The 27,469-nt window shown below is 41.6% G+C and overlaps 1 protein-coding gene across 33 annotated transcripts in view; it reads left to right on the forward strand.

Moving 5' to 3' along the window:
- NRXN1 (neurexin 1) overlaps positions 1–27,469 on the forward strand; it is a gene marked incomplete at both ends in the record, with an annotated part of 1,144,386 nt that overhangs the window by 556,167 nt on the left and 560,750 nt on the right. For all 33 annotated transcript variants that reach the window (XM_079720554.1, XM_079720542.1, XM_079720558.1 and 30 more), the window contains 3 exons: positions 717–839; positions 11,791–12,172; positions 13,365–13,555. In XM_079720554.1, coding sequence (XP_079576680.1) covers positions 717–839; positions 11,791–12,172; positions 13,365–13,555 — 696 coding nt within the window. The remainder of the gene's footprint in view (positions 1–716; positions 840–11,790; positions 12,173–13,364; positions 13,556–27,469) is intronic.

The following is a 27,469-nucleotide window of genomic DNA, read 5'->3' on the forward strand; positions in this document are numbered from 1 at the left end:
CACTCAACACTCGGCCCTTTATTGGCAGTGTTTTTTTCACTTTCTTCACCTCCTAAGAGTCCATTCTTTTACCTGTACCCACTGTCTGTGCCTCCACCAGACTTAGTTCTCAGACACAATATTCCATACATTTAAGAAGCTGTTGAACATTGGAGGTACATGATGTAAGAGCAAAGAGCAGCCATCACATAGTCTCGTACCCAGAGCTGCCTCCTTGCCAGTCTAATCAGCCAGGTGCCATTCACTGAAAATGGTTAGCTAATGACCTGTGGTCACATCTGTCCCCAAGGTCAGAGGTTTCATGACTGCTAGCTACTTCGTTAGCAAGAAAGTGATAGGGCAAAATCAGAGAATTCCTGAGGGAGGGAAAAGTGCAGATTTAGGAGGCTTCCCAATGCTGTATTGACTGTGCCTATTTATAACAACAGGTGAATTCATTTGTCTTTGATCAATGTGTAATGTTAAAGATCTTAAAGTGTTACAGCTGAATGTCTGTTAACGTAATTTTCCTTGCTTGCTATGACTCTAATGGGCTTGAGAATTGATCCAGCCAGTCTCTCCTCTCTCTGTCTCCTTTTTCTCTCCTCTTTCTCTCTTCTCTCTCCTCCCTCTCCCTCACTTCCCCCCTTCCTCTGTCTCTTTCTCTCACTCTCTGTGAGGTTCGTTTGCTTGACTGATTCTGAGTGTCCATAATGACTGTTTGGCATATTCTACAGGCAAAGGTCCCGAGACCCTTTTTGCCGGCTATAACCTCAATGATAACGAATGGCACACAGTGCGTGTGGTTCGTCGAGGAAAAAGTTTAAAGTTAACAGTGGATGATCAACAGGCCATGACAGGTAAAGCCCCAACACCTTTGCCTTGTTGAAGCTTTAGACTTTCCTGTTTCTTGCAGTTGACTTTGAAAACCAAGTGAACAACTTGAAGCTGATACACACAGTTCATTCCTTATTCCAGTTCTTCCAGCAACAAGTAAATTTAATAAGCAGCATGTTAAGTGTTTTTTCTCTCAAATGAGCAACAATTTTTGCCATGTTCTCTTCCATTTAATAATGCAAAAAGAAGTTATATTTTAATTTTATGGCTTGATAAATATCTTAGGGCTTTATAAAATATTGAAGTTATTGTTTGGATGCCAAGTTCTGTTCACTTTCTTTGTTTCTTATATATTTCGGCAATGAACAGCAGCAAGTTATACTTTTTAGCTTCTGGGTATATTGATAGATATGCTGGCATTCTGTCAGGTGAACTGCTTTTTATTTTAAGCTATATTAGATCATTTTTGGCCATTTAGCTCCGTTGGTTAAATTCTAATGTTAAGAATGTCAAGTTCAATCCCTGATTTGTAGATTCCTGACTGAGGTGAGCCACATAAAGGTGCATCCCGGAGACATAGGCAAACCGAATGAAAGAGGAATCGGTGCACCTTTATTCTCTCTGCTGAAAATAACTTCAAGCACATGACCCGCTGGGATATTAGCTCCTTTTTCTTTTTTAGAGAATATCTCCCTGTTAATTATTTTAGTACAAGGCACAAGACAGCCCTTGTGCAGCAGAGAAGTGTCTGTTCTACATTCAGTCTCAAGGGGGTTTCCATACTCAGAGATCAGGTGATTGTATCAATGTAGAAATATCATGTATGGGATTTTAACTTTTAAGAGAATCATTCCTGAGTTCAAATGAAGCAAACTACCAACTCATAGATCTCTTACCAGCTTGTATTTCATTAGCCCTTTATGACTTTCCAAAACTTTTTTCTACACGTGGGGGCAACTTTGTTTCAGAATTATCTGAAGAGCTTTCAAAGGATCAATTCCTGACCAGACACCACAGAAAGTGTGGGAGGAGCTCATCATTATTATTATTTTTTCTTAAAATCACTCAGAAGAACTCTAATGCAGCTTGTCCATGGATTGGCATTTAAAAACCACTGCTATGTTATGTCATTTTATTCTCCCAGGAAGGAAATCAACCAGGGAGCCATTAGCATAAGTCTTTATTCAACATTGCCAAACACGAGAAGTCTCTAAAGAAACTGTGTGAACTTAGGGAAGGAAGGCCAAATTTTTATAGGGCTTTGGCAGGAGTGTTAGCTGAAGTTCAGCTAGTTTTGGTTAAAGGCAGTTCTTGGAAGAAGAATGAATTGTTTCTGTAGATTAGCATCCACTCTTTGGACAATCTCGGTTTTATCAAAAGGGGTAGAAATTAACAGGGTCTAAGGTCATGTGCAAGAGGTTGGGAAGAAATAACTGCCAGGGACAAGGACATGTGAGAATCACAGTAGAACATTCTTCAGTCCCTTAAGTTTGTCTCAAATCTCACACAGCCCTATGAAGTAGATAGGGTATATACATTCTTACTTCATAGATGAGGAAGCTGAGGTTCAAAGAGGTTAAGTGACTTATGTTCTTTGAAATGCCATTGTTACCAGAACTGAGGGAGCACCTAGGTTTATTTTTTAATTTTATTTGTTAACTTTTAAAAATTTGCTTTTTGACTCATGGGTCATTTATTTATATTTATTAATATCCTAATATATGTATGACTCTATGATGAATACTTTCCCAGACATAACATGATTTTATGAGGATAATATATACACACATATCAAAATCACATGATGACTGATCATGTAGGGTAGCATGTAATGTACTAAACAGTTGAGTAAACAATTCATGTTCTTGGGGTTCAGAAGAGCTTAAAGGTTTCAGGAATAGCTTAAAGCAATAGATAATATCTGAACTAGGCTGTAAAGAAAGGATAATGCAGAAGATAAAAGTATCTGGGAGAGCATTCCACACAGGGAAGTATGGCTTAGATGGGGCTAGACAGACTTATGTTCAGGGAACAGAGAAGGTTTGTTTTGTTTCATGTAACCATAGGACGGTTGACATGGCTAGAATGGCCTTTAGGGGCCAATAGGTCAGTGCTCCGAATGAAGGAATTCATATTTCATGGGTTTTCAGGCAGTTGGAAGTTGCTGCATTTAAGCTGGAAAGTAAGCTAAGAGAATATTTTTTGATCAAAATGAATCCTGTGCAATGTACTAACTACTTCAGGATGTAAAGTAGTAAAGTCCTGTACTACAGTGAATGAAGAAGGTATAGAAACAAAAGACTGGTGCAACACATTTTTTAAAAAGTTTTGTTTAGAAATAATTTCAAATTTACAAAAAAATTCAAAAGTAAAAAAGTACAAAGAACACTGATATACTTTTACTATGGTGAGCGTGTTGTCCTATTTGCTTTGACATTTTCACTATCTCATTTTTTTCTTAACCAACTGAGGATAAGTTATATACTTAATAGCCCTTCATTCTAAATACTTCAGTGTGCATTTTCTAAAAATAGGGATATCCCTTTACAGAACAAAGAATCACCAACTTCAGTAAATTTGGCATTGATACAATATTTTTTTAACATCTTTATTGGAATATAATTGCTTTACGATGGTGTGTTAGTTTCTGCTTTATAGTTTTATCTGTTCTCTCATCCATATTCCCCATTTGTCAGTTGACTCAATGTTGTCTTTTGTAGCATTTTTGCTTCCATCAGAGCATTCAGTCTAGGGCCAGACATTGCATTTTGTTTTCACATCTCTTTAGCCTCCTTTAATGGAAAACATTACTTTAGACTTTCTTTGTCTTTGATGACATTGACAAATTAAAAAGATATATAGTCCTCCTACCTTTTATCAATGTAAAGTCGCTTTTTGGGCTTATCTGATGTTTTGCCATGATTATATTCATGTTTTGCATTCTTGGATGCAATACATTGTTGATGGTGTGGTCTTCTTACTGTATCCCATGTGGAGGGAAATGATGTCCATGTCCTTGACTCATGATTTTAATGCTTGGTCAACATGTTGCCCAGTTTCTCCACTGAACAGTATGTTTTTCTCCCTTACAACTAATAAACTGTGGTGAGACATGTTAAGACAATGAAAATATCTGTACTTCATCAAAAATTTGCCCTAGATGTATCATCCACTGAAGATTTTGCCTGATTCAGTCTTTAACACAGTAGATACAAGTGATTATTTTCAAACTCCATCTCTCTTTCCACATTTAGAGTCAGCACTTAATATTCTACCATATACAAGAGCTATCCCTTCATTCTTTCTTTTTCTTTCTTTCCCTTCTTTTCTTTTTCTTTTCCTCCTTCTCTCACCATCTTCCTCTTTCCTTCCTTCCTTTCTTCCTTCCTTCCTCCCTTCCTTCCTTCCTTCCTTCCTTATTGGTATAGACCCACAAGTTTCTATATTTTCAAGTAGTTTATAATTACTTCACTTAATTATTTTGGTGCTTAAAATGTCCCTGTTTGGGCCACTGTGAATCCCATGAAGTTGGCCTCTGTGATCTTGTGACATGCCTCCACTCCAACATTTTTTTTAGCACTTCCTCACTTTCTGGCATAGCAGTATATTTCAGGCACAACTTTTACCTGCCATGCCTCAGCCTTGGAATCAGACATTTACATTCCATTTAGTGGAGAATTATATTACAGACCAAGATCTAAGTGGTTGCTATCGATATGCTCAGTGCTGCTTCGTGACCTTTTCAGGAGACTAAGATAGGAAATATACTCAAGCATATATACATATACCTGCATATATATATATGTCTTAACAGGTTTCTCCACATAAATATGTACATACATACATATCAATTACACATTCACATAAAATGAATATACACGTATTTTAGAAAACATGAGTTCCCACTAGCACCTCCATATCTACAGCATCGTTTCTTGACTCCCCCATTCTATGTTTTCATATCCCTTCTTCCAAGGTGGAATCTTGGCTCCCAGTGATGTCACTTTCTCATTTGCTCAATCCAGTCATACATCTACAATAGTTTCAGAATTGCTTTAAATTGCCCACACTACCACGAGTACTACAGACTGAAAACAATTCATGATTAGTTTGTGATTCTTCTCAGTCCTTACTGCCTAAGATTTAATGTGTCTGGTCAAATGCTAAGTTGATAAATAACTTTGATTAGTTCCTTTCTTCGTTTTTTCCTTTCCTTTTCCTTCCTTTCCCTTTACTGTAGTTATAGTAGTCATTTGAAATACAATTTGTTTTATTTATTTCAGCTTCGTTTTTTCCCTCCCATTCTTAAGTATTTAATTACAGTCGTGTGTAGAACATTAGCATGCTTTTAAAATCAGGGCAACACATTGTGAATTAGGAAGTGATGAGTAGAGTATGAAAATGATCATTGTAACAGAAAATTCCAGAAATGTTCCCTAAATGAATTGCCATCTAATTTTCATTAAAATTTAAGATACATCTTTTCAATCGCATAGATTCCTGCCAAACTTCTAAATGAATAGTTATATTCTATATTAGTCAGTTGCTTTCTTCAACTTCCAGTGAATACATCATTCCTTTGTTACTTAAATGGTTGTGCATTTATCTCTCACCAGCAATCATAATGTTAGGAAGCAGAGTTAACAGATACTTATATGGATGTAGTTGGCTTATCGATATAGGAACAAATAAGTGATGGATTCAAAGGAGAACTCAGAATTGACTCTGTTGGGGGATCATTCCTAAGTTAATGTCACATGTTTCCACTCTTCTCCTCCTGGGCATGCACTGTTTCTTCACGGTGAAGTCACCCATGTCTCCTTGGCTGGTTAATACTGGGAAACTCTGGCACCTAAGACTTCATTAGGAATCCATAGGCCATTGGTAAGGTTTCAATTATGATCTGAAAGAAAAGGAATTCCCTTTCAAAATTGCCAAATTTGGATGACAAACACATTTGTTTAACAGATTTTTTTTTTCCAGGAGGTATTATTAAAATTATGAGCCTTAGGGCTTCCATAGTGGCGCAGTGGTTGGGAGTCCGCCTGCCGATGCGGGGGGCGCGGGTTCGTGCCCCGGTCCGGGAAGATCCCACATGCCGCAGAGCGGCTGGGCCCATGGGCTGTGGCCGCTGGGCCTGCGCGTCCAGGGCCTGTGCTCCACAGCGGGAGAGGCCACGGCAGTGAGAGGCCTGTGTACCACAAAAAAAAAAGAAAAAAAAAAATTATGAGTCTTAGTCCACCAACTCAGGGGTGCAAGAGATGGCACATATATTAATTGACCTTAAATCAATTTAAATCAGACCTTAGGCCTTTCTTCTGGGGTTACAGGATATTTAATCAGTCATGTGCCATCACCCCCACTCCCACCCACACCCTGGATCATGCAGAAGCTCCTGTTGGCTTCTGTCTTCACTGGTTCTCACCAAAAAAGACAGTTCTCCAAGTTTGTCCTTTAAGCGATAAGAAGCCTGTTGCTCCTGTCCTAGGTGAGGCAAAGGGTCTTTGCTGACTCCCGTCGCTGAAGAGCTGTGGTTCAGTCCACCAAGGTTTACCTCATCAGTTCTCTCTGAAACCCTGAACCTGACCAGAGAGCAGGATGCTGGCACTCAGTACTGCTAAATCCCACCGACGGTCATCTCTCTCTCCTAGTCAGTGGTAATTGCCTCATCTAGTTCTGCCCTCGAATGCATTCTGCTCATTTCTTTTTCCTTTCTTTTTTTTTTTTTTTTTTCTTCCGGTACGCGGGCCTCTCGCCGTTGTGGCCTCTCCCGTTGTGGAGCACAGGCTCCGGACGCGCAGGCTCAGCGGCCATGGCTCACGGGCCCAACCACTCCGCGGCATGTGGGATCTTCCCGGACCAGGGCACGAATCTGTGTCCCCTGCATCTGCAGGCGGACTCTCAACCACTGCGCCACCAGGGAAGCCCTCTTTTTCCTTTCTTGAACACCTTGCAAACTAGGCCTTCAGAAAAGATTAGAAAAAGTGTTGTTTTCCAGAAAGTTGTCTTCCACTTTCTGCCAAGTAAAAGCCTTTGAGGCAAAGTGCTACAAGGAACTTGGCTAGTTTCTTAGAACTGAAGGGAGAACAAAATATAAACCAGCATTTCAGTAAATTAGCCTGCCATTTACTCTGTCTCAAAACTGCCAAGGCCTTAGAGCAGAAATTACATTCTATCCTCTCTCTGTTGTGTAGGAGTTGAAAGTTTTTTCAGTTGTGGAAACCAACTTGCTCTTTCTCAGAGTTCAAAGATGAATGGGCATATAAACTGAGTAAACATTGATGATTCACACAAATTATGCATATTCTCCCTCCAGTACTCCACCCCACCTCTTCTGTTCCCCCAGCTCCCAGCATCTTGCTTCTCAGAACTAAAGACAATGTTTTGTGTTTTGTTTTTCACAGTAATTGGCATCAGGGTGATTCATATTTGGGAAATTATGTGTTGCCAAAGATCTTATGAAAGTCAATAATTCATAAGAATAAAAAGTCTGCCTTGACTTATATAGCATAAAAAAGTTTTCCAAATATGCAATGGAACCTTGCCATTGAGGTTTCAGTTTGGAATGAGATTTTTTCAAACACTCTCATGGCCACATGAAGCCAGCCATGAATCAGGAAAGCAATACACATTTCTTATTAAATTTTACAGCAAATTCAGAAATCACTGAACAATAAAACATTTTAAAGGAAAGCGCTGGAAACTCTTCATGCAAAGGCCTACATTTGACCACATCTTTAAATCAGAGTTATATATACTGTTAAGTCAAGTATTTGTTGAATACAGGACAGTACATACTCAGGTCATTCCCGGGAATGTCTGAACCTCACCAAGGCTCATGATGGTAAGCAGTTGCCAGCAAAGAAGCCCAAGAAGAGAGAGATTCCCCAGAACTCAGATGAGAAAATGTTCTAAACACTGTATGGGATCCCTAAGTAGGGAGTCCTTGGGTTTCAACATATCACCTAGTCTGTCTAAAATATCTGGAATTGTGTGTTCTGTATGTGTGTGTATGTTAGTATGTGTGTCCTTTGTTGAACACTATTCACTGTATATCCAGTTACCCAAGCCTGGAAGCTGGGGCCAGCATTATTTCCCCCTTCTCCATCATTCTGTACATTATTGATAAATCCTGCAGTTATATTGGCGAGACTATCTTATTTTGTCCATTTTTTCCATTTCTTCTATAAACACTCTACTTCGTATTGTCTACAATCTATTATATCCACAACAGAGAGATCAAATACACACACACACACACACACACACACACACACACACACACACACACACACACACACAGACTCATGTCTTATGTCTGCCTAAAAGCCTTCAATAGCTCCTAATAGAATCAGGAGGCACTGTGACATCTGACCCCTGACTTTTCTTCCCATCTCATCTGAGCACTAACCTCACTTACTCATGACTCTCCAGCCACACTCTCTGGGTTTTTCTTACCTGAGAGCCTCTGTTCATCTGTCTCTCCTTCCTGGAATCCACCTCCGCCTTCCTTTTCTCCAGTTCTTAGCATGGCTTTCTCCTTTTAGTTCTTCAAATTTAACTTAAATATCCACTCAGGTACTTGCCCCCCTTCTATATTTACCAACCCAGCATGCTGTTCATCAAATTCATGGCATTTTCTGAGTTTTATCATCATATAGTTCATTATTTTCTTACCTGGTTTCGTCTGCCTTACCCCAATAGACCATGAATTTTGTGAAAACAGGAGCTAAGTCTGCTTCTGTCAACATTATTTCTTAATTGCCTAATACAGCACCTGCCTTATACGTATACTACACACTCAGTAACTTTCAATACCTTTCAGTGAATTAACAAGTGGATCTAAGGCTGGGGAGGGGTGGTCATTTTCTTCTGCAGCAGAAATTTAACCCAACTCAGAGCAAGGCTCAGCATAAAATCTTGCTATCTGTTTTGGTAGAAAGATTTGATTTAAAAATTGAGATTTCTGTGCAAACACACCACCCAGGTGGTTGTTTCTTATTGGAGATTATCATCAATCTGGATGCCCCAGACACTGATCAGAGGCATTCTGTTAATTTCAAATTCTCCTTTTCCAGTAAATCTCTAGGAAAGATGCTGCATTTTTTTTAACGAGTGGAGCCTTAAAAATATTTCTCCTACATCATCCTTTATTTTTTCGTAGTCGATATATGTATACAATAGTAGAGGTGGCTACATTGCCAACTGAGGCTTAAACATGGGGATAAATTCTGAGGAAAAAAGGATTTTTAAAAGGCAGCAGTAAATGTTTTATTAGGCAGTGGACAATGGCTTTTAGGTGCTAATTCTCCTTCATGAGCAAACATATATGCCATTACTGTCAATGCAATTTATATATGCTTATTAAGGAAAGAATAGGCTCTTGAACATGGGCCATAATGATTTTTCTTGTAACTGGGCCATGGTTGCTCCAGTGCTTTTTTACTACTTTTTTATTATGTATGCTCTGAACACATATTCTATTCCTTTGAGAAAAGAAAACAGACAATACATGTTATTTTTTATCACTGAACTTCTTTCTCAGTTCTGCTGAACAAAATGTGCTTCCCTATTTCAGAGCTGCCAAGAACTGGACAATTTGGAGTAATATTTTATTTCAAGTATTAGACATATTTTTTCTGGATATTCTCTTACTGTCAGTTGGTTCATTAATGTAGCTTTTAAGAAGAAAACATGACAGTTTCAGGGTCAGGGTGGGTTTACCAAGTTAAGACTCAAATTTTAATATAATGAAAAAGGTAAAATAACACAAGGAGATAGAAAAGCCCAAGTAATTCTTTTCAGCTTTGCATATTCTTCATTCTATTTAGCTTGTTAATTCAATGTTACTGGTGTCTCTAGTGATTTATATTTGAAAATTATTAAAGGCTAATTTTATTTGCTACCCAAGAGGTAGTTCCACACAGACTAGTATTGAGGTCACTGAACAAAAGAACTGAAGAAGGGGAGAAAAGTGATGTCATACGAGAAACCAGAATTGCTAAGGATTTAATAGTATTTTTGCTTGGGATAGACAAGAAGGAGGTACAGTGGGGAGGAGGGAGGAGAGACAACTGTTTACAGTGCTATTTTTTGTATTAAAAAAAACACATTTGCAGAGAAGGAATCAGAACAAACTAATAACTGAAAAGAGAACATGCCAAGGGATGACAGGACTGCGTTGTCAGGATCAAGGACTAGTAAAGAGTATGGAAATTAAGGAGCATTAAGTACAGCTCAGGGGAGAGTTTTTTATACCAATGAGTTTGTTAACATCAAAATCAATTAAGTATGTGGGCAATTTTTCTTGTGCAACAAAAAGTATGCCTTTTAGGGCTTCCCTGGTGGCGCAGTGGTTGGGAGTCCGCCTGCCGATGCAGGGGACACGGGTTCGTGCTCCGGTCGGGGGGGGGCCCCGTGTGTCGCGGAGCGGCTGGGCCCGTGAGCCATGGCCACTGAGCCTGCATGTCCGGAGCCTGTGCTCCGCAATGGGAGAGGCCACAACGGTGAGAGGCCCGCGTACTGGAAAAAAAAAAAAGTATGCCTTTTATGATTTAATTACAGGTGTTTCCTTTAAAATGCCACCTAGTACTTTATTGTTTTTTCTAAAGAGATGGAAACCTGTCAGACTGGTTGAAGCAGGCCCACAAAGGGCCTCAATCTTTATTACACCTGGGAAGAAGGTTCAGTGCATCTTCCCAGGGCTGAGACTGGGATTGGCTCTAATTCATATTTTCATTAATATCAGGGATGATGGGATAGGGTAAGCTCGATAAAATTTCCAATTACGCCAAACTGAGTAGTGAAGCTAACACCTGGAAGAACTTGACTGCAATTTAAATGACCTTTTTGAGTTTCTGAAGAAAGTGAATGACAGTTTAATTAGACAAGAACAAGATGCCGGGAGCGAATCACTAGCAATGATAAGAGTACTTTACCGCTGTGCTTTAGAAAGCAAGTTCACATCTTTGTTAATTTTGACTTCAACCCCTTCAACCTTGCAGGTAGGTACAATGATCACTCTAGAGGTAAAGACGGGACTAAGTAGGCTTTTAATGGGGTTGGCAGAGTAATATGGCAGGATGAACAGGAATGGGGTTGAGTTGAAGAGTGAACCACTAAATAAATTGGCAACCAAGCTTCACACTAGGGTGTTTAATAGAAGATTATACTTTGTGGTAATGTGGAATAATTTTACTGGTATTCTTAAAATTGGGCATGCCTTGAACTGGTATGTTGTGCTCAATTTAGGTATCAAAAACCTAAGTGCAAGGAAAATGGCAGAGGGCCAGAAGAGATCAAGAGGAATTCTTTGTGATTGGGAGACTAGGTCTAGGAAAGACAGAATTATTCAGTATAGAAAAGGGAAGGTGAAAAGTACATATTTAACTTCAAACACATTTTCATGGTTCGTAATTGGAAGAATAGTCAGCAGCTCTTCATTATTTCTATTAATATAGGAAAATATACAGTTACTTTTTGTTTTTCTTGAAGAACATTCTTTATAAAGACAAACGTCACATCACCATGGAGCTGGGATGTATCACTTTCTACTGGGATGATTTAGGATAGTCATTGCCCCTCATCCTCCTCCATTCCCTCCCTCCCTCCCTTCCTCCCTTCCTTCCTTTTCCTTTCTCTCTCTTCTTCCTCTTACCCTTTCTCCCTTCCTTTCTTCGTTTTTTCCTTCCTTTATTATTTCTTCTAGTTTTAAAAAATTCTGCAACTTTAGTTAATGAGGATCATTTTTATTAAGACTAAAATTTGGACAGAGATTAAAACTTGACCTAAAAAAGTTTTATTAAGTAATTCAGCCTCACCATGTAAGGTCATTTCTCGTTTTTACTATACATAACTGAATATCAAGGAGGTCTGTAGATCCTTGCATTTTAAAATGTGATATTACTATGGAAGTCTAAAGTTGAAAGTGCCCTTCAGATGCAGAAAATAATAATATACCATCTCCTCTTTTAGGTCAAATGGCAGGGGATCATACGAGGCTGGAGTTTCATAACATAGAGACTGGCATCATCACGGAACGCCGGTATCTGTCTTCTGTTCCCTCCAACTTCATTGGACACCTGCAGAGCCTGACATTTAATGGAATGGCATACATTGACTTGTGTAAAAATGGCGACATAGATTATTGTGAGCTCAATGCCAGGTTTGGCTTCAGAAACATCATAGCAGACCCTGTCACCTTCAAGACCAAATCGAGCTATGTTGCCTTAGCTACGTTGCAAGCCTACACTTCTATGCATCTTTTTTTCCAGTTCAAGACAACATCCCTAGATGGACTAATTCTGTATAACAGTGGGGATGGAAACGACTTTATTGTGGTTGAATTAGTTAAAGGGTAAGTACAGGTCCGTTCAATGACAAACAGAGCTTTATGAACATGAACCTCAAGTTCCACAATTATACATTAAACAGAAAGTGGTGGGCAGGGAAGGTGGTTTGCAAATATTGCATTTGTTTAAACCACTTTTTAGGTATCTTATAAAGTTAATAGGGATTCAGTACAGTTTTTTATATCTACATTTCCATACATAAGGTACAAATAGTGTCAAGTTCTAATTTATTGTAGGCATTCCATAAGTCTTACTCTTCAAATGTGGATTTCTTTACTACGCACATGGTAATTCCACAAAAGAATTTCTACACTTGTCGGCTAAGTTAAATAGCTAATTCATGCAAGCAGATTACTTCAACTCCACAAAATCCCATTTAACTGAAGTTTAATTCTATGTCAGAGTTTCTTGAAGAATTCAGAAAGATTTTTATGACATTTCCTTGAAACTGTGATGAACATTTGATATCTTTTAATTGATTTAGGTATTCATTCAGTTGGTGAATATCATTGCCCATTTACAACTGGCTAGATAATATGCCACACACTAGTTTACACATATATATATATATATGTATATTCCTTGCCACTCCTGTGCATACTTCAGATTCCACCAACCCCAAGGCACACAGATGCACACAACCCGAGGGGATACAGGTGAACACAATAAATTTAGCAGAAAAGCACCAGGAAGTTTCCTAATATGATCTTGGGCAAAGGTTCAGGAGATTATTTAGCAAAATTAGGAAAACCTATGAGTCCGGGAGTGGCTACCTGAGCTGGTCTTGAAGGATGAGTGCACATTTCCCATAGAGAAATAGGCATTCAAGATGGCGGGAAACAAGTGCAGGAAGCTGAGAATCACCAGTTCTGTGTGGTTGGCAAAGGATGGACAGAGTGGTGGAAGTAGGGAACGAGTAGTGACAGATATTTATCTTCCACAGCGATGAAGTGGAATGTGGACCACAATTTTAAAAATATTTTCACTATTTCCTGTATTGAAGACAATGAATAATCCTCCTTGCTGAAACAGTAGTGTTTCTTACCCTCTTGTTAGTTGAGCTTCTACACAACTCACTCTCATGACTTCTAGCAAGGATGCAACCACCTGAAAAAGAGATCTGTTGGTAATAAGTAGTTTGACTCCATCAGAAATTCAAAAAGTGATGGCACTTTTCCACCTTCCCTTTTTTCCCAGGTACTTACATTACGTGTTTGATTTGGGAAATGGTGCTAACCTCATCAAAGGGAGCTCAAACAAACCTCTCAATGACAATCAGTGGCACAACGTGATGATATCAAGGGACACCAGCAACCTCCACACTGTAAAGATTGACACGAAAATCACAACGCAAATCACAGCGGGAGCCAGGAACTTGGACCTTAAAAGTAAGTGCACAGAGTCAGAGCAGCAGGCAGGAACCCACATGGTTTGTGCTCCTGTGGCACATCCTTTGCTTTGGGGGGCGGGTGTGGGTACCTTCTGCAAAGACTGACCAGAATTTCATCTCCAACATGTAATTAATAATACAACACACAAGCCTCTGCTCCCCGTTTAATGTGGCAGAAACACATATTTTTAATAGCAGCTCAGAAAATGCAACACCTAAGAATGCATGCATGAGTAAAATGTAAGGAGTGAGAAGAATGTATCTTAGTCTTGATATTATAAAGAAAAGTAGGCGTTTGCAAGTTTCTTTAGTCCCAACAGCTTTTAGTTGATTTGGAGTCAAGGTAACCAGATACCTACTGAGTTTCCTCTAGAGCTTATTAGTTTTCTCTTCTTGGTGAGGTTTCCTAGATACTTAGAGAGCCTCTCACCAACAGGGGTCTGAGGCTGGCTTATACCCTGTGTCTCCAATGGTGAATCCCTCCCAACACCCACAAACACCAATGGGAATGTTCTTTCAGTAGCTGCTAAGGAAGTCTTAACAGACTTTTTCCTTCCTTATTTTTTTTATTTAACATCTTTTTTGGAGTATAATTGCTTTACATTTCCTTCCTTATTGATACTTGATTTCTCAAGTGAGCAAGACAAAATACTTAGAAAACATGTCAATAATGGAAAATAACAGAAGTTTCTATTTGAATGGCTCTTTGTGACTCGCTAAGAGCATGTCCATATATCCATCTCATTTAACACAACAACAAGCATTGGACAAGATGTTATTAGCGCTTCATTATGAATATAGGAAATCTGAGTTTTGAATGGCTTGCCCAGGGTTAAAACAACTACTTCAGCAGAGCAAAACATAACCCCAGTTCTGACACATGGCCCCTCCATTGCTCCTTCTGCGCTGATTGGGTGCATTCCAGAGCCCTGCAGGAATCATCATGGTCATCATTTTTGCTTGGCAAGAGCTGTTCATTTGTACTGATGGGCTCTTTCCCTTTGATTTAAAAGATAAATGCATAGGGGAGTTAGGGAACTGGAAAGAGAAAACCCAACAGAATTCTTTCTAGAGGGAAAAAAAAGCTGTGAGTAAGGTGAAAGAAGACAGAAAAGGGTTTCACTTTCTGTAATTGCAGAATATATTTACAATCCCAGTACTATATTTGTCTAACACATAAAATGTGTGGTGATGGCTGTCTCCCTTCTCAGAGTGGGCCTCTTGTTAACTTCAAAGAGAGCCTGTTTGTACCTACAAATCTAATAGCTTAGCTCATAAAGTAAAATGAAATTCAAAGGAAATGCTGTTTTATAGTCTACACCTCTTTCTTCTCTCTGACTGAAGTGAAAAAAAAAAAAGTCAAAGCTGTGAACTCATCAATTGGATGTGTGATCCAGTGACAACAATAACCCCAAGAAGCCCCCTTGCCATGTGTGTCCCCAACTCGAGGGAGCCTGAGAAGAGAGCATGGTCCTGGGGTGGACATCTCCCAGCTTCCACAAGCACCGCCTTTTGGTGTGTGGGTCCAGGGGCCTTGGTCAGATGAGGAGTGTTTACCGAGCACTGACGCTGTGCTCAGAGTGGAGAGCACAGGTGCGAAGAGGGCGGCAGGCTTCCTGTAACAAGAAGCTTTCTGGGGGCTTCCCTGGTGGCACAGTGGTTGGGAGTCCGCCTGCCGATGCAGGGGACACGGGTTCGTGCCCCGGTCCAGGAGGATCCCACATGCCGCGGGATGGCTGGGCCCGTGAGCCATGGCTGCTGAGCCTGCGCGTCCGGAGCCTGTGCTCCGCAACGGGAGAAGCCACAACAGTGAGAGGCCCGCGTACCGCAAAAAAAAAAAAAAAGAAGAAGCTTTCTGTCCCAAGGAGAAGACTGACACCGAGGGAACATTGACAGGACAGAGAACAGGATTCCCGTCATCAGGACATTGAAAAGTATGTGGCGTCACCAGGTAGAATATTAGAGGAAGGAATGTTTCAGAGATACCTGAAGGATGAGTAAGCGCGACGAGGCATTGTTTCTCCTTCCCACCTGGATGCCGCCCCCTGGAATTAGGGGAGCTTAATGAGGCAGGAGACCATAGACAGGAACTCTTCACTCTGAATTTAACAGCACTGTCTCCTTTGCATGCTAGTCATGTAGGAGTCAGCCACTCTCAATGCAGAAACGATGAGAGGTGACCGAGTTTGGACAATGGTTTTATTTTATGGCCCTTATTGAATTAAAATTATCAGATTTATTCCACACTCTGTGTAAGGTCACTGCCATAATCTTTAGTTCTTCTCAGAGTGAGGTCAACCTATTTAACTACATCAGAGTCCTATGGTGGGGTTCTTGAGGTGCAAATTTCTGCAACCCCCTCAGACATACTGAGGCAGGGATCATTTGAGAATGACTACAGGGAAGGCCAGGTCTTCTGCATTTTTAAAGGGCACTCACTAATCTAGATGCTGAGTTTCAGAGCCCTGAATGAATGCAATGTCTATGTCGAGGCCAAATTTAACTCACTTTCGAATTTTAGTACAAAATTTGGTTTTGCTTTTATGTTAGAACTTCACTTTTGTTTTGTTTTGTTTTACTAGTCCTGGGCCAAAGTGACATTGGTTGCTTCAGGATCCTTGCTTGTATTTCTCATGTTACCATACCGGAAAAAGACGCTAGAGGGCAGCATAAGGCCGCAAAACCTGCCATATGGGAAGCGGGAGCCGGGGGGAAAAAGCCTCAACAGGCTCCACGGGCGCTGGGAAGTGGACTCTGTTTTCGCCCAACTAAAATTCCACAGTTAGCCTTTAGGATAACGCATGCCTTTGTTTGTGGCTCTGTTTCATTATATGGACAGGAGTTTAGTGTGGAATGTGCAAGCTAGGGGCCGCTTATCCCATTCCCCAGCTTGACTCGGAAGAAGGTAGTCAGAAATAGGCAAGAGCCTAATGATCTCTCTGAGACGAGGAATCCCACGCGGGTGACCTTGTTCAAATTGTCTTTCGTGACACTGCCGCGTTCTCAGGGGGTTGTGTGTCTCTTCCCGCTGACACAGTTTTGCTTTCATCTTTATTTACCAGCTGTTTGCGTTGCATCCCCTCTGGCTTTTATGTACAAGCTGCAGCGCGCAGTGGAAAGAGCAGCAGCAGTTTGCTCTGCAATGATTGCCTAGCACAGTTGTACTTACTTTCAATGTGGGACTTCTGAGTCCTGGCCCCTTTAGAGAGAGAAGGGGTTGGTGTAACTCTTCCTGTTGTTCCTTCTCTTGTTCCTGTATTTGACAAAAGTGTATGTTTGCATGTGTATGTATATGGGAAGGAGCTCATATGCATTGATTCCCTACTAGACACTAAATAGATTTAAATGAGCTTATTTTATTTAATCCTTGAAATTACCCAGGGACTTGAATTGAGGTCAGTCTTGCTCATTCGTTAATCTAGCTCAAGAGCAAAGATGGGGGGAAGGATTGTCTTTGGCCCCCATCTTCCATGGGTCCCCTTCCTTAAGACGTTATTAAGTTTATCCTTCAGCAAATTGAGGAAAATTTACTTTGTGAGGGAAAAGTGAACGATTCCTAGGCACAGAGGATACAGTGCCCTCAGGTGGCCACTTAGCAAAATTACTTAAAAGTGAATAATTCCTTCATAGGCCACATACATCTAGGTCAGCCCAGGCAGAGCTTTGCCCTTTGTTTTCTCTCTCATACCCCAATTCCTCGGCCCTACGGGTTCTGAGCGAGCTCTCCCTCTGTCCTACCATCTTGTCTCTTCCCTTCCTACCACCATGACTAGTGTGTGCTTGTTAACCTTCCTTGTATCCCTCCTTAAATCTTACCTTGAAAGCAAACACTTGCTATTGTTTATCCTGCTTCCAAGCCACTAAGAGCTCCCCTAAGCAGAGACAACTGGACTAGGACTGTCATTTCAAATAGACTCAATCTCTAAGCAGAGATTTGAGGATGAATAGCATTCCTGCTCTTTTCATCTTGATCTCACATCAGTCTCTGTTACTCAGCTACGTACCCTCTTCAGTCCTGAACAGACCACATATCCCACCTTTTTCTACCCTTCAGTGTTTTAGACAAATCATTGCTGCAATAAATCAGTGATCCAGATTATATTCCAAAACCCTGATCATGTTTAAATATACCCAAGCTTTGTGTACTCAGCCATGTAATATCTGATAGCCTGCTTGCCTTGCCCAGATAATTTACTCAAATACGAAACTTTCAGAGAAGAGTCTGACTTTGAGCTTAGCCTTAAAGCAGGAGATGGCATTGAACGTGTTGTCTGTCCTGTTGGTTAGGCTATCTTTGTTAGATTTTTTTCTTTCTTTTTTTTTTTTTTTCGGTGTGTAAGGGAAAGAGATTTACTCACATTACTTCAGTTAATGGGAGATTATTTTAAGGATCCATTAGGAAGTAAGAGAGACAAGACATCCTTTCAGCTGCTGAACAACGAGACCACACAGAGAATAAAAACTTTGTTCTAATAGTCATACTGGAATCCCAAGAGCAACCCTTCTACATGTTCCCTTGGATACAAGTGCCCACTGCTCCCTAATTCAGGGCTGCACCACCGACCTCTCTCTGCTGTGTCTACTCCCACTTAGATCATTTTTTCTCTCCTCTCCCGCTTCCTGGTCTCTCCTGCTCTTGGCTTCTGCCTCATGGCTTCTACCTATTGCTTTTGCTCCTGTGTGCGTTTCCACTTCTGTCCACTCTCCTCTTCCTCTCACTTTCAGATTCCCCCCAAAACATGCTCTAATATGGTGAGTGGACCTGTCTAGAACACAACTGCATGGGCTTTTGCCCTGCTGCTTGTGGTCAGGCCCACTTCCTCAGACCGAGTAGCTGTAAACCCAGAGGTAGATTTGCACGGCATAAAACATGAACTTAAAAAAAAAAAAAAAAAAATGATGGTCTCTGGGAAGGAGGCTGTGGGCTGGAAGGCTCTCATAGCTTCCCAGAAGGAAGCAAGGTGATTTGCTTATTCAGAAGGGCCCTAAGGGTCATGGCAGAAGGTGAAGAGGAGAGAATTAAGGGTTTTTTAAGCAGGAGAGTGGAGTTTACGGTGCGCTTGAGACTCATTCCTTTGGCTTCAGTGCAGAGGATGGGCTGAGGAAAGAGATCACTCTGGAGGCAATTGTCATGGTACCGAACAGAGACAGTCGGGCTCTGAGTACATAAAAGTAAGACTTAACATTTTTGTTACTCCGTTTCCCACATAAGAACTGAAAGACATTTAGAGATACGAAACAATTGTTTTTCTCCTGACGTCCCCATTGAATTCCCAGGCTTTGCAGAAATAAGCCTCAGTCTCCTCTGTTTACTATAATGCCTTTGTCACTTTGTTTTAATACTACTCCCTCCTGCCCCCGCCGTTGAGACATCCTTTCCTTCCCAGGCCCAGTTGCCTCGGACCTGCTGTCTAACGTTTGGCTTGGAAGTTCTTCCTTCTCCTTCCTTATAACCCTTGGACCAGCTTCCATGACTGCCACAGAGTTTTTCTTCATTCCCTACCAGTGAACTCTGTTTTCTTTTTCTTTTTTTTAATTCCTTCACTCATTGTACTTGTTTTGGAATCTCTTCTACATTGGGCATAGTTTTACTGTGCATAGTTTTTCTCACCTCCCACCAATTCTATTATTTAAAATTTTTCTTCCCGCTCTTAGGATCCTGGGAACTTAGAGCTTGGAGAGATCTTGGAGACACTTTGATCTGAGCCTTTCCTTATACAGATGAGAGACATGTGCTCAGGAGACTGTGCACAGCCAGCCAGATAGTCAGTGTTCTAGATCTGGCTGGTCTTCTGATCCCCAGTTTAACACGTTTCACAATAGACCAGGGAAAACAAGTTGCATTGCTCAGATTCACCTCAGTTTTCTGCTAGTGACAGCCTGGAACACATGCTGAAAAGAAATGAGGCCTTCTGTGGACTCACCGAAGAAGCCAGTTCGTATGGTCCACCATAGGGTCAAGATGGAACCTGGTAGCACATGGGTCACCCATTAGCTTTTTATTCTGGTGCAACTTTAAGGACCTCAATCCTTCCCCTTTGCAGTTGCTTTGGGGAAGGTGTTATAGGGACTTAAGTGCTGATGCTAGTTCCTTCTCACCCTTGACCCTGGCTGAGCTCTGACAGCCACAGGGCTTGGCTTGTGTGCTTGGAATATCTGCAAGGATGTCCTCTTCCAGGAGAAATAGCTTCCCTCTCCTCCCACAGGAAAGTGTGGCCTCCTAGAAATCTGAATCCAGTGCTCACATGCCTTTTGGACAAGGTGCCCGTTTTCCATGTCCCAGTGGGACAGTGATGAGATGAGATGAGCTCTTAAAGCTGGTGCCATGTATGCTGTGGAGAACAAAGTGGCTGCATGTGCTCAGAGCTGGGTCCTTAAGGGCCAGGTGACTGCTCACAAGACCTCAGCCTCATCACAGCTTTTCCCTCTTCAGAGAACGCCAGGAGTGCAGCTGAGCTGTCTTCTTAGAGGCTGAGCTTCTCGGCCAAGAGCTCCCTATGTCAGGGGCATCTGGGAAGAAAAGCTCGGTATCTTCTCTTTCACTGAAGAAGGCCTTAAGTCTTCCGTTTTCATGGCTCTCAGACCTCCCTCTTTTTTTCTGAAGGAAGAAAAATAAAAAGGTCTTTGGAGTACAAGAAGCATAAACCCATATAGACTAACTTAAATGAAAAAGGGGGAAGTGGGGCAGAATAGAGCATTCAAGGAACCCAAGGGCAAGAAAGAGAAAATTTACAGCTGGAGCTCATGAGAGCCATATCAGGGAAGCTGTCAGCAACAAGCTGGCATCTCGTCCCCTCCTGGTCTCCATGGGGGCCGTGAGCTGCCTTCTCCTGGCTTCCCAGGGAGCCCTCCTTCTCCTCCCTTTCTGCATGCTGGCTTTCTCTGCTTTCACCATCGTTGGCAAATTTGGCCTCCCCAGACCTGGCCTTCCACCCCTGACCAATTTAAATACCCAGGAGAGACTGACTTGGCTTTAGGAGGCCTAGGGCCAAATTCTTGGAGGAGTAAATTTGATTGGGACACACGTCCTACCTGTGACCAGGGTTGGGGGATAGGAGGCAGGGTCACACTCTAAAAATATGACTGCTCTGGATTTGTTTGAAGAAGTATTTGGACAGTCTACTTGGGGTATAAGTGGAGCCATCAAGGGCTCCAAAAGGTGATCTTTAAGCTGCTATGCAAAAATCAAGGGGATGGGTTTGGCTTGCTCTGGAGCAGGGGCTTGGGATTGAGGCTACAGTCATCTAGATGGTGGGAAACTGGGCATTGCATGGCACCAATTTGTTCAGATGGCTAAAATCATAAATGCTTGGGTGAACAAAATTATTTTGTGGGTGGAGACAGAGACTGTGTCCATCGGGGGTCAGAGGCAGCACATGGGATTCAAAAGCCAGAAGCAGAAGTCGGAGTCTCACTGGAATTCACAGGGACACAGGAGGAAGGAAACCAGATTTTCATCCTCTGTGGAACTGGAAAGATTCAAACCAGGCCCCTCTAGATCTACAAAGGACAGAGAGGCCCCAGCTGGCATCTGGATAATATTACAATTGTTCATTATAAATCTCAAAAGTAAGAATCACTAGTATATTCAGGCAGTTGTTTCATTGAGTTAGGGTTTCATAATAATGCTGCTCCAGCCCTCTTACACCGTGACTCAGAGGACAGCTAGCTTCTACCCCTGACCCTGAACAATTCATCTAGAGCCATGGGTCAAAATCGGAATAGACTGGAAAATTGGGTGGACCTAGTACAAAGTCACCCCTACTATTGTAGAGATGCTTCAAAGCCAGTTCTGCTAACTTTACTCATGTAGGAAAGCACATTTTTAATGCCACTGTGCTGCTGCTGGCCCATCATTTTCATACACTGGAGGGTACTTGCGATGCTACTTCAGAACCCCGTGAGGTCAATCAGGGTTTCTTGTTAATGCCACATTCATGTGGTTTTCTGTGTCTGCTCTTAAAAGGGGCCCTTTCTTGGGGCTTCCCTGGTGGCGCAGTGGTTGAGAGTCCACCTGCCGATGCAGGGGAAACGGGTTCGTGCCCCGGTCTGGGAAGATCCCACATGCCGCGGAGCGGCTGGGCCCGTGAGCCATGGCCGCTGGGCCTGTGCGTCCGGAGCCTGTGCGTCCGGAGCCTGTGCTCCGCAATGGGAGAGGCCACAACAGTGAGAGGCCCACATACCGCAAAAAAAAAAAAAAAAAAAAAGGGGCCCTTTCTTGGCCTTTGCAATTAATTATTGTGGTTTTTCTTAAGGATAATGCAAGAAGCCATGTAGCATTATAATTAAGTTTCAGGCTTGGGGTCAGACAGACTTGGGTGAAATAGCGTTTCTACCATTTATTTCTGGGTGTCCTTAGGCAAGGTCCATCATATCATCTTCATCATCATCCACTTTTCACTAAGCAGTAGCTAAGAGACTTACATATATTATCCCCTTGTTTTTTGTGGCTAACTGGTGAGGTTGCTGTACTTAGCTCCACGTTACAGATGATGAAGCTAAGGTGAGGCTTAGGAAGGTTAAACATCTCACCTAAACAGTAATGATAAAAAAATCAAACGGTAATAATAATTACTTTAACCGTTTCTGAGGGCTGATCACATCCCATGCACTCTTATAAATATTCTACTCATAAGATCTCATTTAATTCTCACAACTGTGCACAAGCTCAACCAGTGTATTCTTTAAAGCTCAAGTGTTTATGGGCTTCTCTGGTGGTGCAGTGGTTGGGAGTCCGCCTGCCGATGCAGGGGACGCGGGTTCGTGCCCCGGTCTGGGAGGGTCCCACATGCCGCGGAGCGGCTGGGCCCGTGAGCCATGGCTGCTGAGCCTGCGCGTCCGGAGCCTGTGCTCCGCAACGGGAGAGGCCACAAGAGTGAGAGGCCCGCGTACCACAAAAAATAAAAATAATAATAATAATAAAAAAAAAAAAGCTCAAGTGCTTATAAGGAGGGTGGACTTGTAAGGCCCACCTGGGTAGGACAGGGTTCGGCAATATTTAGGCCACTTTCCCATAACTGCCCTGGCACAGGACAGCCCAGCTGGCATTCCCAGGTTTCTTAGAGGTTGGTTATTAGCATTCGTAGCCACACTGTACTGGGTTCTGTCCCCACCTCCACCCCCCAACTCCCCACCCTGCTCCCCCTCAACACAAACACTGTTTGGATCTCCCACCGCTGGTTTCACCTTGCAGTTCAGGGACTGTAAAAAGACTTCTTTCAGGTCCTGTACTAATGTACTGTATCTATAACCCAGCAATTCTCTATCCCTCAACCTCAAGAAACATAAAACAAGTTCTCCAGGAGACCTGAGAGCCTTCCCACTAGGCTTGGGGGTAGAATGTAGTCCCCGTTTATCGGGCAGGAGTGCAAATTTATCCCACCGTAGGACTTACCTCAGAAAATATTCTTGGGCATCTTTCTTTCCAGTTTTGGACCCCTTTTTTTTTTTTTTTTTTTTGCGGTACGCGGGCCTCTCACTGTTGTGGCCTCTCCCATTGCGGAGCACAGGCTCCGAACGCGCAGGCTCAGCGGCCATGGCTCACGGGCCCAGTCGCTCCGTGGCATGTGGGATCTTCCCAGACCAGGGCATGAACCCGCGTCCCCTGCATCGGCAGGCGGACTCTCAACCACTGCGCCACCAGGGAAGCCCACTGGGCCCCTTTGATGATGATGACGTTCTTGATATAACTGAGGGTTTCAAGGACTGAGAACCAGTATTTTATCATCTCCTTTGTAAATTTTGCATCTCAGTATCTGCCTCAGACTCACATTATCATATATCTATCATGTTGGCACTTCAGTCAGAACCCCAATTTTGATGCTGTATTTTACAAGTATGATCTCTTAATCTTTACAGCAATTAGATGAGTGAGACATTAGTGCCTCCATATTACAGATGAGAAAATGGGGACTTAAGACTAAGTGAATTGCCCAGAAATAGAATTTGAACCCAGGTCCATAGAAATATTTAAATACTACTATATATATTTCCCAACGTATTAGAAGGGATTCCTTCTGGATATCTAGAGTGAAAGATAGTACTTATATTAATTTTAGGGGAAAATGTCATGTAATAAAAGAAATTATTTCCTCCTTTGTATAAAACATAGTTCTTCAAACTTCTACATTACTACCTGTATAATGCTGCAAATGTCACTTCTGGTAATTACAAAATAACTGGGTGTTTCTCCTTTCACTTTCCACTTGCTCTTCCCATCCATATGCCTTGTATATAACCTATATATTGGTTCTGTTTCCTTAGCCCCTAAAGTCTTCGTCAAACACAACAGCCAACAATTTTAATTACTGTGTGTCCTTAATATGTATTCTATAGAACATTTGTATTTGTAGATGCTTAAAGCAGGCCCAGGCAAATATAGTACTTGGTTGGATGATTGGAGATTGGCCTATCAATCCATCCTCAGCTTGTTCCAGTAGGTTATTTGCTAGTCCGTTCAACTGTTAAAGCCCTCCATTTTCCTGGCCTTTAGGGAAAGTTCCCCACACCTTCTCGACCCACTTTTTGATTATTGCTGTTAACTATTTGCATTTCTCCTTAAGAATAATTTAAGTATTGCAAGAACAAAGTATTTGGAGACATGCCCTAGGGAATTTTATATACTATTCCAGTGGGATTTGATGACCTGATTGAGACTCTTCCATCCTTTAAGCACAGAAGCAATTTGTTCTTTGAAAAAAATACAGAAGAGTTCAGGCACTTAAGAAAAATATAAGAGTTTTATTTGACTCTCTGAAGCTCATCATATTTTAGAAGCTTTTTGGCAATGTCTGTAAAGGTTTTTGGGCACTTTGTATCACTTTGTCCTTTCAAGCTCTCCAGAAAACCCTCGTGGCTTTCCCCTCTTTTCTTCTGTATATGTAAGTGGAGAGCAGGTGACGTTTTTGACCTGGATTAAACAGGCCATTATGATGGAGAAAAGCTGTTCTTTTATACTTACTCTGTACACCACTAGATCTTCCCCACCCAAAATAAATGTACATTTATTTTGAAATAGGAAAAGAAAATTTCTTTGAAATAAGAAAAGTTATTTTGAAAAAGAAAGCCAAGTTGTTATACTGAGCTCCTCAAAATTTCAGGAAAGATAACAGGTTTGAATAGGTCCTCTTACAGGACCCCTAGTTATAAGTCTCTATTAATTTACAGAACAGCCATTTCTAAACGCCTCTACCCATTCTATTCCTGTCACTGAAAAGGTTTTTAGTTAAACTAGGAGGCAGTATAGTACAGTGGGAAAAGAGGTCACCTGGAACTGGAGGCTGGGGTGCCAGTGTTATTCTCCTGGGACTGATTGCATTACCTTGGGCAGGTCACTTACCTTTCCCAAAGGGTAATTTGCTCACCTGTCAGGTAGGGATAATAACAACTTCCTGCCTATTGTGAAGAGTTGGTATGAGAATCAAATGGAACGAGAGATGGCAAAACACCATTCAAACTGAGGTGCTGTGCACGTGTCAGGTGGAACAGTATTTGTGAGATAGGGAAGCTCTGCAGACCGTATGCAGTCCCAGAGAACAACACCCAGAGAGTGGAAAACAAAACATGAAATGGTGACAGGATGGATGCTGCTAAAGTATGTCTACAGTATCTAAACTGGTTGTCACTTGGGTGGGGAAAATGGAAAAGTAATGAAAATATTTGAACCCTGTTTTTACCAAAAGGTAAATTTACCAAGCATGAGACAAAGTTAGCTTGGCATGAAGTGATATGCCCGAACTCGCATCCCAACTGCCACAGTGTCACTGACCTGGCATGGTTAAAAAGAAGATGGATTACCACACACCCCTCCATAGCAATTTCACTTTATTATTTCCCACCAGTTTTGCCTTACAGTCTGTTGGCCAAACACACAACATCTGTCTTCAGTTTTACAATCATACTTTTCAAAAATTCTCCTTCTTTGGGCAATTTTATTTCAAAAATATCAGCTAGAAACAGAAATTTCAGAATGTTGAAAGCATTTTCTGTCCTGTCCATAACTATAATGTCAATATTAACTCTTAAAGCCTTACTACAGGGAAACATTAAGGTCTGAACTCCGGTTTTCTTGGTGCCCGCCCACCTGTTCACACACAGGTATTAGGCTGGGTTACAGATGAATGCAGGTGTCTTACTTATCTCTCTGTGGGAGACAACTGAAAAGTGGCTTCCATACCTAAAAATCAAATTTGGAAGTCATAAGAGTTCTACCCACTCACTGGAATTTAGATACCTAACGTTTATGACTATAGAAGCAAATGGCTTTATTTTCATGAGATTACTCAGTGAGCATGCAGATGTGTCCCGCATTGTCCTGGGAATCTGTGTTATTTGGCTCGGACTCTGTGAACATTTATTACCATTACTTTTCTCCACTGGCCAAGTTACTCCAAAACATTCCTTTATTTTGTAGCAGTGGAGCTGTACAAATTGGCCACTCACCACCTGGATTATACAGTGTGTAAACTAGTGCGATTAAGTGAAAATTATCATAGATTCAGGAGACCTGGGCTTGGAATCGGACCCTGCCATTTTTCTGGTGTTGTAGCACTGAACCATAGTGTCTTTGTCTGGGACACGTGTCCATGATAACCTTTATTCTTTCTGTAGCTCATGGGGTGAAAACCAAATGACAATACCTATGTGCAAGTGCTCAGTAAAGTTTAGGGCACTACACCAATGTCAGTTATTTTTATAATGATAAAGTCAGAGCTGTCTTTTCTGGTTTTGACCATGGCAAAGCTTACACTGATCATGAAGGACTCAAAGCAGTGATGAGGCTCTCTCTCACTCGGTCCGGGCTCTGTACATTTAAATTCAGTTGTCTCAGTGATTTTTGTGAAATTCAATGCCTTTGTAGTGAAAACAATATACAAACTGTTGGATATGGGAGCCTGCTGTGGGATCAGGGATACCTGTGGCTGGCAAGGACCTGAGAGAGAGAAGCAGGAAACCAGAGGGAATCTAACCCCAGGAATCCTGGAGTGGCAGTCCACAGGCTAGATGGAGAGAGACATCTGCAAACCCACAGAAAGTGCACATAGGGATTAACAGAGGTACCAGGGCAAAGCATCAGAGGTCCACGCAGTTAGCTTGGCTCTGTTCTACGACCACAAACGATAAATGCCCACCTCTCTGTAATGATAACAGTGTAACAAAGTAGAAGCATCTGGAGAAATAGTGTAATGTGTCCATAGTGGGGAGTGTGCCTAGGGAGGCTGCAAGAGTTAGGTCATTTGTATATGGGGCAACACAGAAGGTCATATTTGTATATGGGGCAACACAGAGAATGACAGAATGGCCAGAGATAGAATGAGGTAAAGGTACAGGATAGGCGGAAATGTAATTTCCCACAAAGATTTTGGCATTTATTTTAACTGCTGAAGAGACTCATGAATAGGTTCTCATCACCACACATTGATACCCTAAACTATTTCTGTACCTCTATCTTTGTCTGCCTCTCTCTGCAAATGAATTCAACACATGTTGGTTAAAATTGTTCCTGAATTACACTGTCAGAATGGAAAAAAATGTCACTGCATTGAACCCTCTTAATGAGCTGGGTGGCTTCAAGAAAGGGGTCAGTAGAAGAAAAATTCCCCACAATTAACTTCATTCATTATTTCTCAGGTGGAGGGAACCAGGGAACCTTCATTATGTCCTTATTGTTCAAATGATTATTTACTGAATGAAAACTGCTAATTCATCCATTCATTTAATGAGTCAACAAATAATTAGTGAGTGCTAAGTAAAAATGAGACTAAAAAGGTGCTTTGCTTATGATGCTTTCTTCAAGGAATTTATAAAATAATGGGAAGGCAAGATATCCACACAGAGAACTGGGAAGGAAATGGTAATTGTCAGAAAAGAGGCTCAAAATGTTACGGGGATTCAAAGATCATAGTTGCCTATG

Source organism: Hyperoodon ampullatus (genome assembly GCF_949752795.1).
Source record: "Hyperoodon ampullatus genome assembly, chromosome: 15".
Taxonomy (NCBI): domain Eukaryota; kingdom Metazoa; phylum Chordata; class Mammalia; order Artiodactyla; family Ziphiidae; genus Hyperoodon; species Hyperoodon ampullatus.